Source organism: Ambystoma mexicanum, chromosome 3q (assembly GCF_040938575.1).
Source record: "Ambystoma mexicanum isolate Mex_15411 chromosome 3q, UKY_AmexF1_1, whole genome shotgun sequence".
In the NCBI taxonomy this organism is placed as follows: Eukaryota; Metazoa; Chordata; class Amphibia; order Caudata; family Ambystomatidae; genus Ambystoma; species Ambystoma mexicanum.
This window is the reverse complement of record NC_090926.1, coordinates 682,069,461-682,082,187: the sequence shown is the minus strand read 5'-3', so window position 1 is coordinate 682,082,187 and position 12,727 is coordinate 682,069,461. Positions and strand designations below refer to the sequence as shown.

Genomic DNA, 12,727 nt, shown 5'->3' with positions numbered 1-12,727 from the left:
TGAGTGTTTATAGGGGTGAAGTAGGGAGAAGATATAAGGTCAATGCATGGACCTATCTGCATTTAGAGGAGTAGAAGGGGCAGGGAGGCCCTCCTTGCAGGTGGCAAGCATTGGAGGGGATTGTGATCTACGCCAGTGCCGCAAATGCAGGTTCATGTTAGTATTGATGCGGCTTATCTTGGGACTCTTCCTGTGCTGGGGGATGGGGTAGAGGAGTACATTTTGGAGTTTTGGAGTCAGATGGTGGGGTTCAAAGTAGGATATAAGGGCTAATTCAAAGTCATTGACGGCATGTGAAGGGTTAAAGGAGAGTATTTGGCCTTAGCCAGGTAGGAAGCCAATAAGTGAGGTTTACAATAGTAGATCGATAATATGGAAGAGAAAGGATCTGTAGGGGGAACAGAGATTTTGGGCCTCATTACAACTCCGGCGGTAGCCATGCTGGTAAAACCGGCAGACTGCCGCTGGAGTTGTGATTCTTTCTGGTGCCTGGCTCCACGGAAACACCAGGGGATTACGACCCCGGTGTTGCTGGAAGTCAGGCGCCAGAAAAATGTAAATCCCCATTCCCATTTGAGTCCGATAGGACTCAATGGGAATGGGGATGACGGAAGCACCGACACGGTTAACAATGGTGCCGGTGCTTCCCGGAAAGTCTGCAGGCAGGTGCCGTCCCGCCCGCCAGGTCAGACCTGGCGTGCAGGACAGCAGCTGCCAGCAGACTCGGCGTGTGTCCGGTAACAATGGTGCTGGTAGGCTTACCAGCACCGTTGTTACTGGACCGGCATGCTCGTAATGAGGACCATTGTCTGCCTGTCCTTGTCTCACCATTCCCCTCTACAATTTAACAAGTGTAGAGCAGAGTGGTCAGACATAGACAGGCCAATAGTAATATTAGGTGAGGGATGATGTAAAAAATCGGGACAGGGGAGTTACCCTGAACCATGTGTTTGTAGTTGTGGAGGGAGTTCAGAGAGTGATCAGAGAGCAGAGAGTCAAGTTTAAGTTAGTGGATGCAGGACATTCTCATAATAAGAGTGATCCGTGTCAGTAGAAGGACATTCAAGTAAGAGAACTAAGCCAGGAAAGAAGTTGAGGGAACAAGGATGATAGAGAGAGAATCAATGAAGCAAAGCACTTGGGTGTCAGTGTGATCAAAAGGAAGTGACAGAAAGTATGTCTCTGTAAGAGGAGTTAGCCCTCCTGACCATTAGTCCGACCCCTCCATGCCTCCACTTCACATGGCCAGCTGAGGACAGTCAAAGAAGGGTACAGAGACAGTGTAAAGGACACCAGTGAGGCAGTGTCAAGAGGAGCAAATCAGGTTTTATTAATTCAAGTGAGTGCAAGCTGGGGGATGCAGTAGTTGAAATGGTCTTTGACAAAGGAGCTCTTCATGCAGAAAGATTGCATTTTGCAGAGCTTAACAATTAGATTTGTAGAGGAGGATGAGGAAAGAGATAGTAAGAGTTTGGGGGGGATGCAGAATCCTCTGTAAGAAGGTGTAAAATGGTATTGAGAGAGAAAGCTAGGAACAGTAGGTTGCAGGTGTATGGCTACATGGTGGGTGTATGGCTACATGGTGGGTGTATGGCTACATGGTGGGGGAAGGGAGAGATGTGGGAGCAGTGGTGCAACAAGGACACTGGTGGCCAAATGCACTAACACAAGTGGATAGTGGAGGTTGAAACTGCATGTCCAGGGATGGAAGAGGCGAAGAATGGGTCTCTCCACCTTTCACAGTTTTATGGAACAGATCATCCAGTCGAAATGTTGAGTTTCAAATGTGGCGAAAGTAAGCACAGAGTCCATTATCTTGTTTTTCTAACCCTCAATCTTCAAAAATCAATTTGAAAAGATCAAACATCTTTTAAAGGAGCGACTCAAAAAAATAAAGAAATCGGGTAGTTATAATAATAGGTGGTGGAATAATTGAGTTGTGTATGAAAGTCACACAAAAGAACTTGACAAAAAACAAAGTCAACATGTCAAAAGGTAGTTTGAGGTGAGAGGTTGCATAAAGGCTGAGTGGGAGTTTGCATTCATGTAAGGGAGGGAACATGGAGGGGGATTCCATCCCTTGAAAAACAAAGTAATGAAAAGTTTTAAAACAGACAGGAACAACTTCTTGAGAAAACAAGTTAAACAATATTTTTCACAAGGTGTAGTGGTGGTCAAAGGCTGTATCTGGAAAGTCCAGAGTTTTACTTAGACTCACTCTGAACCACGAATCAAATGGCGTCATGCGTTTCCCCACTAATGTGAGGCGGCTAAGGGCATGTGACCTGACTACTGACGTGATTCATGTACTCTATCTATCAATGACTTAATTTACATGAGCCTATTTAAATGTCACCCCCTCAAGCTCTGTCCACAGACTGAAGCTGATACTGCTGCGGCATTCAGAAATATGCCACGACCATGTTCGCATGTCTGAGAACCTGACATATTTATCAAAAAGGGACATTCTAAAATGTTCAATGTGAAAAACCTTTAATGTTGCTTTATTTGCTAAATTGTGGAAAAACATACATTGTTTACCCAGAAGCTCTGCACATTACACGTGTCCTACTTCCTAAACATAACTGGACAGTTCTCTAGTCGTTGGTGGTCCAACCTGCAAACTATTCACATTAGGCACTTTTCTTAGAGTACTGAATGTTGCTTAATGTGCCAAATTGTACCAAAACATTATTCATTTACCCATAAACTCTGCATGTTACATGTTTCTTACTTACTGAACATAAATGGAAAGTTTCATGATTTTTGGTGACCACCCTGAAAATTGTCCATGTTAAGCACTTCAGGAATGTGTAATGTAAATGCTTAAAGTTGCTTAATGTGGCAAATTCGGCTCAGACATACATCAATTACCCAGAAACCATGCCCATTACATAGTTCCTACTTCCTAAACAAAGCAGGAAACTCTAATGGTTTTTGGTGGCTCAAACCCCAAATTATGCACAGTAAGCAATGTTAATAGAGCACCTTATGCACACTATGCTCGTTAAGCACTTTCCTTAGTGCACCTAATGTTGTATATTGTGCCATATTGTACAAACACATAAACAATGTCCCCCTAAATTCTGCACATTAAACATTTCCTACTTCCTAGATATAACTGGAAAGTTGTATGGTTTTTGGTGGCTGAACCGCCAAATGATGCACTCTACACACGTTTCTTACACCATCTAATATTGCTTAATGTGCCAAATTGAACCAAAACATCAATCATTTACCCGCAAACTCTGCACATTATATGTTTCCTAATTCCTGAATATAACTGGAAAGTTCCATGGTTTTGTGTGGTCCTACCTGCAAACTGATCATAGTAAGCTCTTTTCTTAGAACACTTCATGTTGCCTAATGTGCCAAATTGTCACAAAGCATAAATAATGTCCCCAGAAGGCATGCCCTTTATCTGCTTCATACTTTTCAAAACAAAACTGGGGAGTTCTATGTTTTTGGGTTATGTTATCTGGCATTTGTATAGCGTCTACTGCCATAGTTCATGGCATGTAAGTGATTAGCCTGTCATAGAGGCAAAGGAGGGGCACTATAGAAAATTCAGTACGACTAGCGAGAAGCAAAGTCAGTTAGATAGTTGGGATGAGGGCGGGTAAAGCATGAGAAGGAACAGATGGAAGTCATATGTGTACAATTGGACCAAATTTATCTTGGTACTTAACTGTATTCTATGGAGTGCAGCACCGAAAGGAGAAATAGATGGAGAAGAGGTGTTCCCTGCTCTCGGGGTATGTCTGGAATGTACTCATGCATGGTGAGCTGGTGCATGTTGAAGCCATGCCGAAGTTAACACAGGCAGCTAAGCCCTGCTTCTTGCGCCCCTAGGGAGCCCCATAACATTTGGGAGGTGTTGTATGTCAGAAATCCGAATGAGCCAATTTCGTAACAGGTCCCTGAAAAACGAACAAAAAACCTTGACATGTCCTCATTTATTTATGAGAAGGTTACCAAAACCCTAGGATAATGTGCAAAGTGCTTAAGAATATGAAGCCTGTCTATGTCTGAGCCTTTGACAGGCTTTAGGCCCTTGCAGTGTCATGATGAGCCAGGGCATGTAGAAACCATGGCCAAGAAAACGCGCATGCAAAGCTGAGGCAAAACCTCCAAATTATCTATATTAAGCACATTTTATATTGTATTTAATGTTGATTAATGTGCCAAATGGAGCCCAAAAATAATTAATGTACCCAAACCCTGTGCACATCTCCTACTCCCTTAAGATCATTTGAAAGTTCCATGGCTTACGGTGGATCTACGAGCAAATTAATCATGTTAACCCTTTTCTTAGTGCGCTTAATGTTGCCTAATGAGACAAACTGTGCCAAAACATAAATAATTTATCCAGAAACTGTCCTCGTTTCCTGTTTCCTACTTTCAAAAAACGTAACTCGGGAGTTTGATGTTTTTTGCTGGCACAGGCTCCAAAATTATCTACGTTAAGCACATTTCTTGTAGCACTTAATATTGCTCACTGTGCCAAATTGTGTCAAAACCCAAATCCTTTACCAAGGAACTCTATACATTGCATGTTTCCTACTCCGTCAACGTAACAGGAAAGTTCCATGGTTTTTGGTGGCACAACCTCCAAAGTATCCGCCTTATGCACATTTCCTATTGCAGTTAATATTGCTTCATTAAACCAAAACATAAATCATTTACGAAGAAACTATGCACATTATATGTTTCGTACTTCCTGAAGAGAACTGGAAAGTTCAATGGTTTTTGGCGGCACAACCTCAAATGTATACAAGTTAAGCACTATTCATGGAGCCCTGAAAGTTGTTAAATGTACCATATTGAGCCAAAACAAAAACAATTTACCCATAAACTCTGCACACTACATGTTTTCTACTCCCTACACATAACTGGAAGGTTCCATGGATGTATGTGTCACAACCTCCAGATGATCCACAGTAGGCACTTTTCTTTGAGTGCTTAATGTTGCTCAATGTGCCAAATTATGCCAAAACATAAACATTTGCCCAGAAACTCTGCACATTACATGCATCCTGCTCCTTAAAAATGACTGGAAAGTTCCATGATTTTTTGGTGTCTGAACTGCAAATTATTTACATTAGGCACTTTTATTATTGCACGTGTGTGTCTGCGTATGTGCCAAAATGTGCAGAAACAAAAAGTATTTGCCATGAGATCATGCATATTTCAGATTTCGTTCTTTATGAACATAACTGTAAGGTTATGTGGTTTTCGGTGTCCAAACCTGCAAATTATTCACATTAAGCACATGTATTATTGAATTTAATGTTGCATAATGTGCCAAAATGTGCAAAAACATAAATTATTTACCAAGAAACTGTGCACGTGTTTTTCCAGTTATGTTTGGTAGGTATGAAACATGTCATATGCAGAGTATCAGAATAAATGCTGTATGTTTTATTTCTGTTTAGCACATTAAGTCACCAAGTAACAATATTTGCTCTAAAGAACATGCTTATTGTGCATAATCAGTCAGTTGAGGCACACAAACTGCTAGACTTTTGAGTTATGTTTAGGAAGTAAGAAATGTGTAGTGTGCAGGTGTTTTGGGTAATGTATGTATGGGTTGGCTCAATTTGCCACATTTAGCAACATTAAAGGGATGGTCTAGTAAAAAGTTTTATTTAAAAAATAGATAGGCCACATAAAAAAAAATACTAGCATCCTCCGTTTTAAAACTTCCTATGTAAAATTTTGAGTTATCCGAGTCCCGGCACTAATGAAGGGAAATCTACCCAGCGGTAGACTTTGTTTACTACAGCTGGCTGGCTTTTCCTTCATTAGTTCCGCAAAAGCAAAAGCCAGCACAGGAGGGCCTCCATTTCACAAAATGGCTGCGCCCCTGTGCTTGCTTTTCCGAATTTTGAGCTTGAATAGCTCAAAATTTTACATAGGAAGTTTTAAAACGGAGGATGCTAGTGTTTTTTTTTTAATGTGGCCTATCTATTTTTTAAATAACATTTTTTACTAGACCATCCCTTTAAGCATTTTTTACATTAAACATTTTATAATGTAAAAATAGTGCTTAACATAAATAATGTTCAGGTTGGCCCAACTAAAAGCCATGGAACTTCCCAGGTTGTTTATGAAGTAGAACACATGTAATGTGCAACGTTTCTGGGTAAATGGTGTATGCTTTGGCACAATTTGGCACTTTAACAAGCATTAAGTGCTCTACGAAAAGTGCTTAAAGCTAATAGTTTGTAGGCTGGGCTTCCAGACCCATGGAATTTACCAGTTATGTTTAGCAAGTGGGAATCATGGAATGTGCAGAGTTACTGGGTAAATGATGTATGTTTTGGCACAATTTGGCACTTTAACAAGTATTAAGTGCTCTACGAAAAGTGCTTAAAGTGAATAGTTTGTAGGCTGGGCTTCCAGACCCATGGACCTTACCAGTTGTGTTTAGCAAGTGGGAATCATGGAATGTGACGAGTTACTGGGTAAATGATGTATGTTTTGGCACAATTTGCCACATTAGGCATTTTTCACGTTAAACGTTTTAGAAGTAAAAAGCCACTCGAAGCGATTGCGCGATAAGGAGGAAGGAAGGCTCGCGCTCGCTTGCTGTGAATTGTGTGCAGTGAGAGAGCAAACCCGACTCGGTAGGCTCAAAGCGGAAGCTGGCGCCATGCCCGGATCCAGCAGCCCCACCAGCCGCCACAAGGCTTTCACTCGCGCTTTGAAAATGAAAATACAATTTCTGAGAATTTGATTTTTTTTATATATATATATATATATGTAGGGCATGCCACCTTTTTAGGATAGCAGACTGCGATTCAATTGAGCGAAATAAAAAGCTGAGGCCCCCTGGGGACAGTCTGTTTTATATCTTAGTGCAATACTGTATCCTGCAGTCCGTGCTTTCTGGTATTTTGGGGCAAGGCTTGCCATTTTGGGAGCCCATCCGTTAGCCACAATTTGGGCGGGTTTGTCCCGAATTGGTACCCTGTCTGTGGAGGTGCATAACATATGTGTCAACACGACCCGCCTAGAGCGAAAAAGTATGATCTCCCTTGGAGCCAATGCTTCTGAAAGGGTGGAGGGGTAGGGAACAGCCAAACATGCAAGGAAGAGCCAAACACCTGCCTGGCTCTCCCCAAGAACTCCCCATGTTCTGGCCATTAGATGTGTCTTTCTTCAGTGCATGTCAGCTCTGGCTGTGAAAATGTGCAGTAACGCATGTCAGCATTCATGCATATGGCCTACTAGCACTTTCGCTGAATATTCTGTGACTGAAGTTAGAATCATTATTTTCTAGCGCCAGAATAACATGGATAAAGGTGCTAACTGCCCAGTGTGCTTTTTTCTCAGTGTCCTCACCCCCAGACACCGGCATGTGGGGTTGATGGGGAACTAAACGGTCAAGCAGCCAGACTTACCCATGAGCACTAGCGCTGGCCAGGATAATGCCATCACCTTGCGGTGGACCAGAGTACTTTAGGGGCCACCCTGCATCACCTGGATATTTCTGGGTAGAGCCAGGGCTGTTGTTTTTCCACTCAACCATTCCTCAATGTTAAGTTCTACTGTTGTACCCCGAGAGGGGAAGTGGTGGTAACAGTTGAGGCAATTGGTGACACCAACTTCTCTGGTGTAGGTAAGCCCGTACATGAGGTTAACTAGCGCAAATACCCGGGATCAGCAAACTCCTATTGTGCCACCAACCATGTTCTGCCCATCCAGCGAAGGAGCACTAAAATCAGTTGATAGCTTCTATTGTACCCCGTGTGGCCCCATTCAATGAACCGACGTGATTGATTAGGTAATGAAGGGTAATTTCAAACCAGAAATGCTCAAAAAGCCTCAGGGCATCCCTTTAAGTGGCCGCCATCTTGGGGCAAGTGTATGCAGCTACTTTCGTCTAACGGGGGGGGATTTCCCTCATATTAATTTGATAATCGAGCATTCATAATAATAGCCTGATTGCAGCCTCATTTAAATCCAAGCCAAGTTGTATCACTTTTCTTTTACTTAGAGTCTAATTATTTATGAATGTAGGTTTCCTTGCGGGCATATACCCTGGGTGGGCTGGCGCTAGAGTGGATCCTGGCCATGGGGCCTCTCCAACTCTACCCACACGTGCTTTTACTTCGGATCTGCTTATGGGGAGAGGGGCACACATGGCAGGCGACCTGCTTCCTGAATGGCCCAATTTGACGGTGGGGGCCTGGGGGGTTCCATTATTTACAGAATCTCTTTATTAGTCTCTTCAGGGCATGGATTAGTACATGCAATGTGTGAATGTTTATCTGTGGCTCGCCAGCTCTTCAGAGCCTCTTCATTGCTGCCTGTGCTACAGACCACCTGGCTGTTCACTGGGATCCCCTCACATTGTCTTGGGTGGCGACTTTAATGGGTGAGCTGACTGTCAAGATGACATGATGGCTTAGGCCTTACTTGAGGTGTCTGCTGCTTTTGAGCTGCACCTCGTCGCCCAGTCCCCCATGCAGGGGTGCGTGCAGAGGTGTGGTTGCAGAGGTTGATGTGCTTCGCCAGGTTTGGTCTGATCACTCTCTATTGGTCTACTCTGCAGTTCTGCTCTATACACCCTCCAAAAAGATCACTTCGCCGCCATTTACTTTTAAAAGAGATAGGAAAGGCCACTCTCCAAGTGTTCAGGTCTGAGCTAGGCGGGAACTGGCTTGTGGGCAGAGCGCTCGAGTTGATGAGTAGCAGCTAGATCACTTATGCCATGTGGTAAGCGGTGACCTGGATGAGTCTGTACCAGCCTGCGAATCTAAAATACAGTCTAATTCAGGTCTGTTTTGTTCCTGCCAGTTTCTCAGCCTTAAAAGGAAATGTCAGGCAGAATGCGGCTGATGGAAACTGTTTAATACTACCTGTCGCACTGAGCAGAAGACCTCCCTTAAAATATATATCTTGACATCATCTGAAAAGACCAACCAAGACTATTGGCGTGTGTTTATCACTGCGGGCTGCAACCACCAACCTAGACTCTTTAACTCATGTCTCTGAATTATCTTCTGCAGGCCAGCTCATTGTCCGCCAGTTTCTGCCAGGATTTGAGAGAACCTAAAAAAACAGGGGCGGACTTAATCCCGGGATGAACACAACATTACTGGTTTCTGGTTTCTGGAGTTCATTTGCCCCAATGTTCTTAGTGGGTTTAATAATTGAAATATGGAAGGTCTAATACCTATCAGATTAAAAAGGGGCATAATTATGCTTCTGCTGAAGAAGCCCTCATTTGTTCTTGTCTTGACAACAAATTATCGGCGATTACAAATGGGCAACTCGCCCATAGTTAAGGTGTAGGTAAATTAATTTGGACTGCAGCTGTAGTCTCATTTGGAAGTTTATGGTCATCTCGACCCTATGCAGTTGGGATTTCAACTTAGATATCGGACTGAACCTGCTCTTCTAGATGTCAGGAACAATATTATGGCTAAAGCCGATGATGGTAAACTTACACTATTGGTGTTGCTGAATCTGTCCATGGCTTTTGATACCAGTGACTTTACCATCTTAGTCTCACATTTATAGTAATTTGTAGGAGTTGTGCCGGTGTTCTGCAGTTATATTAGTGAACTTGGACCCAATTAAACTCCCAGAGCGTTCCCCTCTGTCTCGTGAATTATTGTGGCAATGACCCCCGAGCCGGCGGGCCATTGCCGCCTAAGGCAATGCCCGGGGGCCCAAAGTTATAGGCCATCGCTTGGCAGTAATGGTCCACCAGCGAGGGGGTTATTGCAATTAGTATTCCGGGATTTGTAGCCCCGGGATACTAATGCTGTAGTCAAACCTTTTCAGACGGCATTTCTTTTGCTGTTTGAAAAGGCGGTCGTAGCAGTACGCACTAGTTCTACAAAGACTAGAACACGCCTACTGCTTCATTACTATGGATCAACAGGGCACCATTTTGGGCCAAGTCTATTCGTAGTAATGAATGGCGGCGTACGGAGGTAAGTATATAAGCCTCAGTGTTCCCGGCGCAGGATGCACACAAATGCGTACACGGGATTAGGCTGTGGTATGGCTCGGAATCGAGCCAATCCACATTAAGTGTATCCTGTGGCATCAACGCGCCGGGTACTAATCAACATTTAGATCCATCCCCTTTTTTACCCTGGCTGATGCTTCCGATGTGAGGTGCCATTTGTACACTGACGCTTTAAATAACCATAGGGGGATTTAATTTGGAATCAGTGGTCTTCAGTGATTGTCTGAATGTAGCAGAGTCATGGATGAGGGACAACTGTCTTCACTGAATGTGGGAAATACAGGGAGTCCTAAATAACTTAATTGTGCCCCAAATCATGATTTTCCAACAGGGTTTCCTTCCTTCATCAGCCTTAATAGTTCTGGCAAAATCTTGGGTTGGTGATGGGACTCTGACCTTGCATTAACTTCCCATCTTCAGGCCACAGTGAGGGTGTTTGTTTCCAGCTTGTCAAACTCATGGGAATGTAATGTTTTATCCTGAAAGAAGATCATGCCAAGCTGATGGGCGCACTTATTAATTTGCGTCCCAGACTATTGCAATGCTTAGTTGGCCGGGCCTCCGTCCTCACGTTTATATCAGTTGAAGGTAGTCCAGAATGTAGCTGATTTTTGGGGACATATTTCTGCTTTGAGATGCTCCCTACAGTGGCTCTCCGTGAAAGCTAGAATGGGTTTCAATATTTGGTGTCTGGCCTCTAGGTATGTGTCGGGTCAGATATCTTGTGCCTGAAATCAAAGTTCAACAAGCGCATAATATCTCTGCGATCTTCAGGTGCTAATCTTTTGGTTGGCCCATCAGTCACATTTGGGGGGGCGAGGATTTAGAAATCAAGAGCATGTTTAGTAAATCATTTTCCAGCATCACACAGGCAACATACCAATTTAGTTAGCGTTCGAAAAGCGTGTAAGACTCATCTCTCATGATAGGCGCTGTCGGCAACGTTGTGGGCTATATGTCCCAGAATGGCCCCCACTCAAGAAACTGCAGCAGGCATATATTGGGCCTATCTGAGGGCAGTCTAAAAGTGAAAGAGGAAGAGGAGTGGTCCCCCCTGGAAGATGTTTAGAAGTGATCCCTTGAGGCCAACACAGGTGTTTTGCGGTGTACATACCCGGCGCCTTGAGCTCGTCGTCAATGAAGGAAAGCAGCTCCTGGTATATGTTGCAGTAAGGCAGTGGCCAGGTGAGGAAGCTGTGATATATTTTGGAGGCCTGTTGAAGGAGCTGTAGAGAGGGGGTGAAGTATGGTGCCTGGAGAAAAAAAAATACAATTATATCCACCTGTACATTGGCACGCATGCCCACTGTGGAAGCACTAGGCCCTGCCAATGGAGAACAACAAAGAAACATGTTTGGCAACGCTCACTTGAGTAGTATTCAATCCCTTCGGACGGGGAACATAATATCAGCAATTAGAGCTGGTTCCTTTTCCTGGGAATGCAGAACTGAAAGTTACAGAGTTAAGGGTGTGGATAGCGTAAAAGGAAGCAATTCCTTGTAACAATGAGACTGCGTTCAACTCTGAAAACAGGTCGACAATGAGGAACAGACAGAGTGCAGACTTGAACACCAGGAACTCATGTCAACGATGAATGAGAGGAAAGGGGAAGAGAGAAGTGGCCTGAAGAGGGAACAAGTAATGAAGACCACTCTTGGGAACAGAACGTGGAATAATTAAGGCCACCACTGGAAACATGAGATAAGATGCACTGTATAATTTAATGGAAGCAACTGCTGGGAGAAAGAGAAAGGGCCTGGAGTGGACTGGGAACCAAAAGTGGCACTGGATTTTTTTTCTCCAAAGTGGCCCCATATTACAACGTCGAAGGGATAATCCCATCCTAATTGTGTGTACTGCACGCAGCAACATAAACCATTGCTCTTAGAAGAGGGGCCGATGGTGCAAAGGCCCACCAGGGAATGTTCAGACCTCCTTGTTGGGCAGTCCACCACTGGAAAGGGCTCATGATATCACTTAAAGCAAACTTCCCTGGGTGCAAGTGGCGGAAGGCACTTTGTGAAAAAGGGCAGCAGCACATTGCATTACTTAGTGAAGACCACCTTTGGAGCAAGAGGTGGGACACAAGCCATCTTGTAATAAAGACAAGATGGGGGCAAGAAGAGGGAGACATAGTATGTTAGTAGTAAGACCTCCACTAAGAGGAAAAAGAAATATATGGCTTCTTACAACAAAGATCATCCCTAGTAGCAAGGGAAGGAGCACATGGCATCTCACAATGAAGAACATCCCGGGAGCAGGAGAAATGGCACATGGCATCGCAAAATGAAGACAGACCTGGGAGCAGGAGAACGGGCACATGGCACCTCATAATGAAAACCAACCCAGGAGCATGAGAAAAGGCACATGGCATCTCAAAAGGAAGACCAACCCGGGGGCATGAGAAAGGGCATGAGAAGGGCCACGTGGCATGCCATAATGGAGACTAACCTAGAATCATAAGAAGGGGCACATGGCATATCATAATGAAGACCACCCTGGGAGCAGGAGAACGGGCACATGACATCTCAAATGGAAGGTCTCATAATCGAGACCAACCCGGGAGCATGAGAAAGGGCACATGTCATGCCATAATGGAGACTAACCTAGAATCATGAGAAAGGGAACATGGCATATCATAATGAAGACCACCCTGGGAGCAGGAGAACGGGCACATGACATCTCAAATGGAAGGTCTCATAATCGAGACCAACCCGGGAGCATGAGAAAGGGCACATG

The 12,727-nt window shown here is 44.0% G+C and overlaps 1 protein-coding gene across 3 annotated transcripts in view; it reads right to left on the bottom strand.

Moving 5' to 3' along the window:
• Nucleotides 1–12,727, bottom strand: part of PIK3R5 (phosphoinositide-3-kinase regulatory subunit 5) — a 518,653-nt gene that overhangs the window by 192,059 nt on the left and 313,867 nt on the right. For all 3 annotated transcript variants that reach the window (XM_069654585.1, XM_069654582.1, XM_069654583.1), the window contains exon 5: nucleotides 11,103–11,241. In XM_069654585.1, coding sequence (XP_069510686.1) covers nucleotides 11,103–11,241 — 139 coding nt within the window. The remainder of the gene's footprint in view (nucleotides 1–11,102; nucleotides 11,242–12,727) is intronic.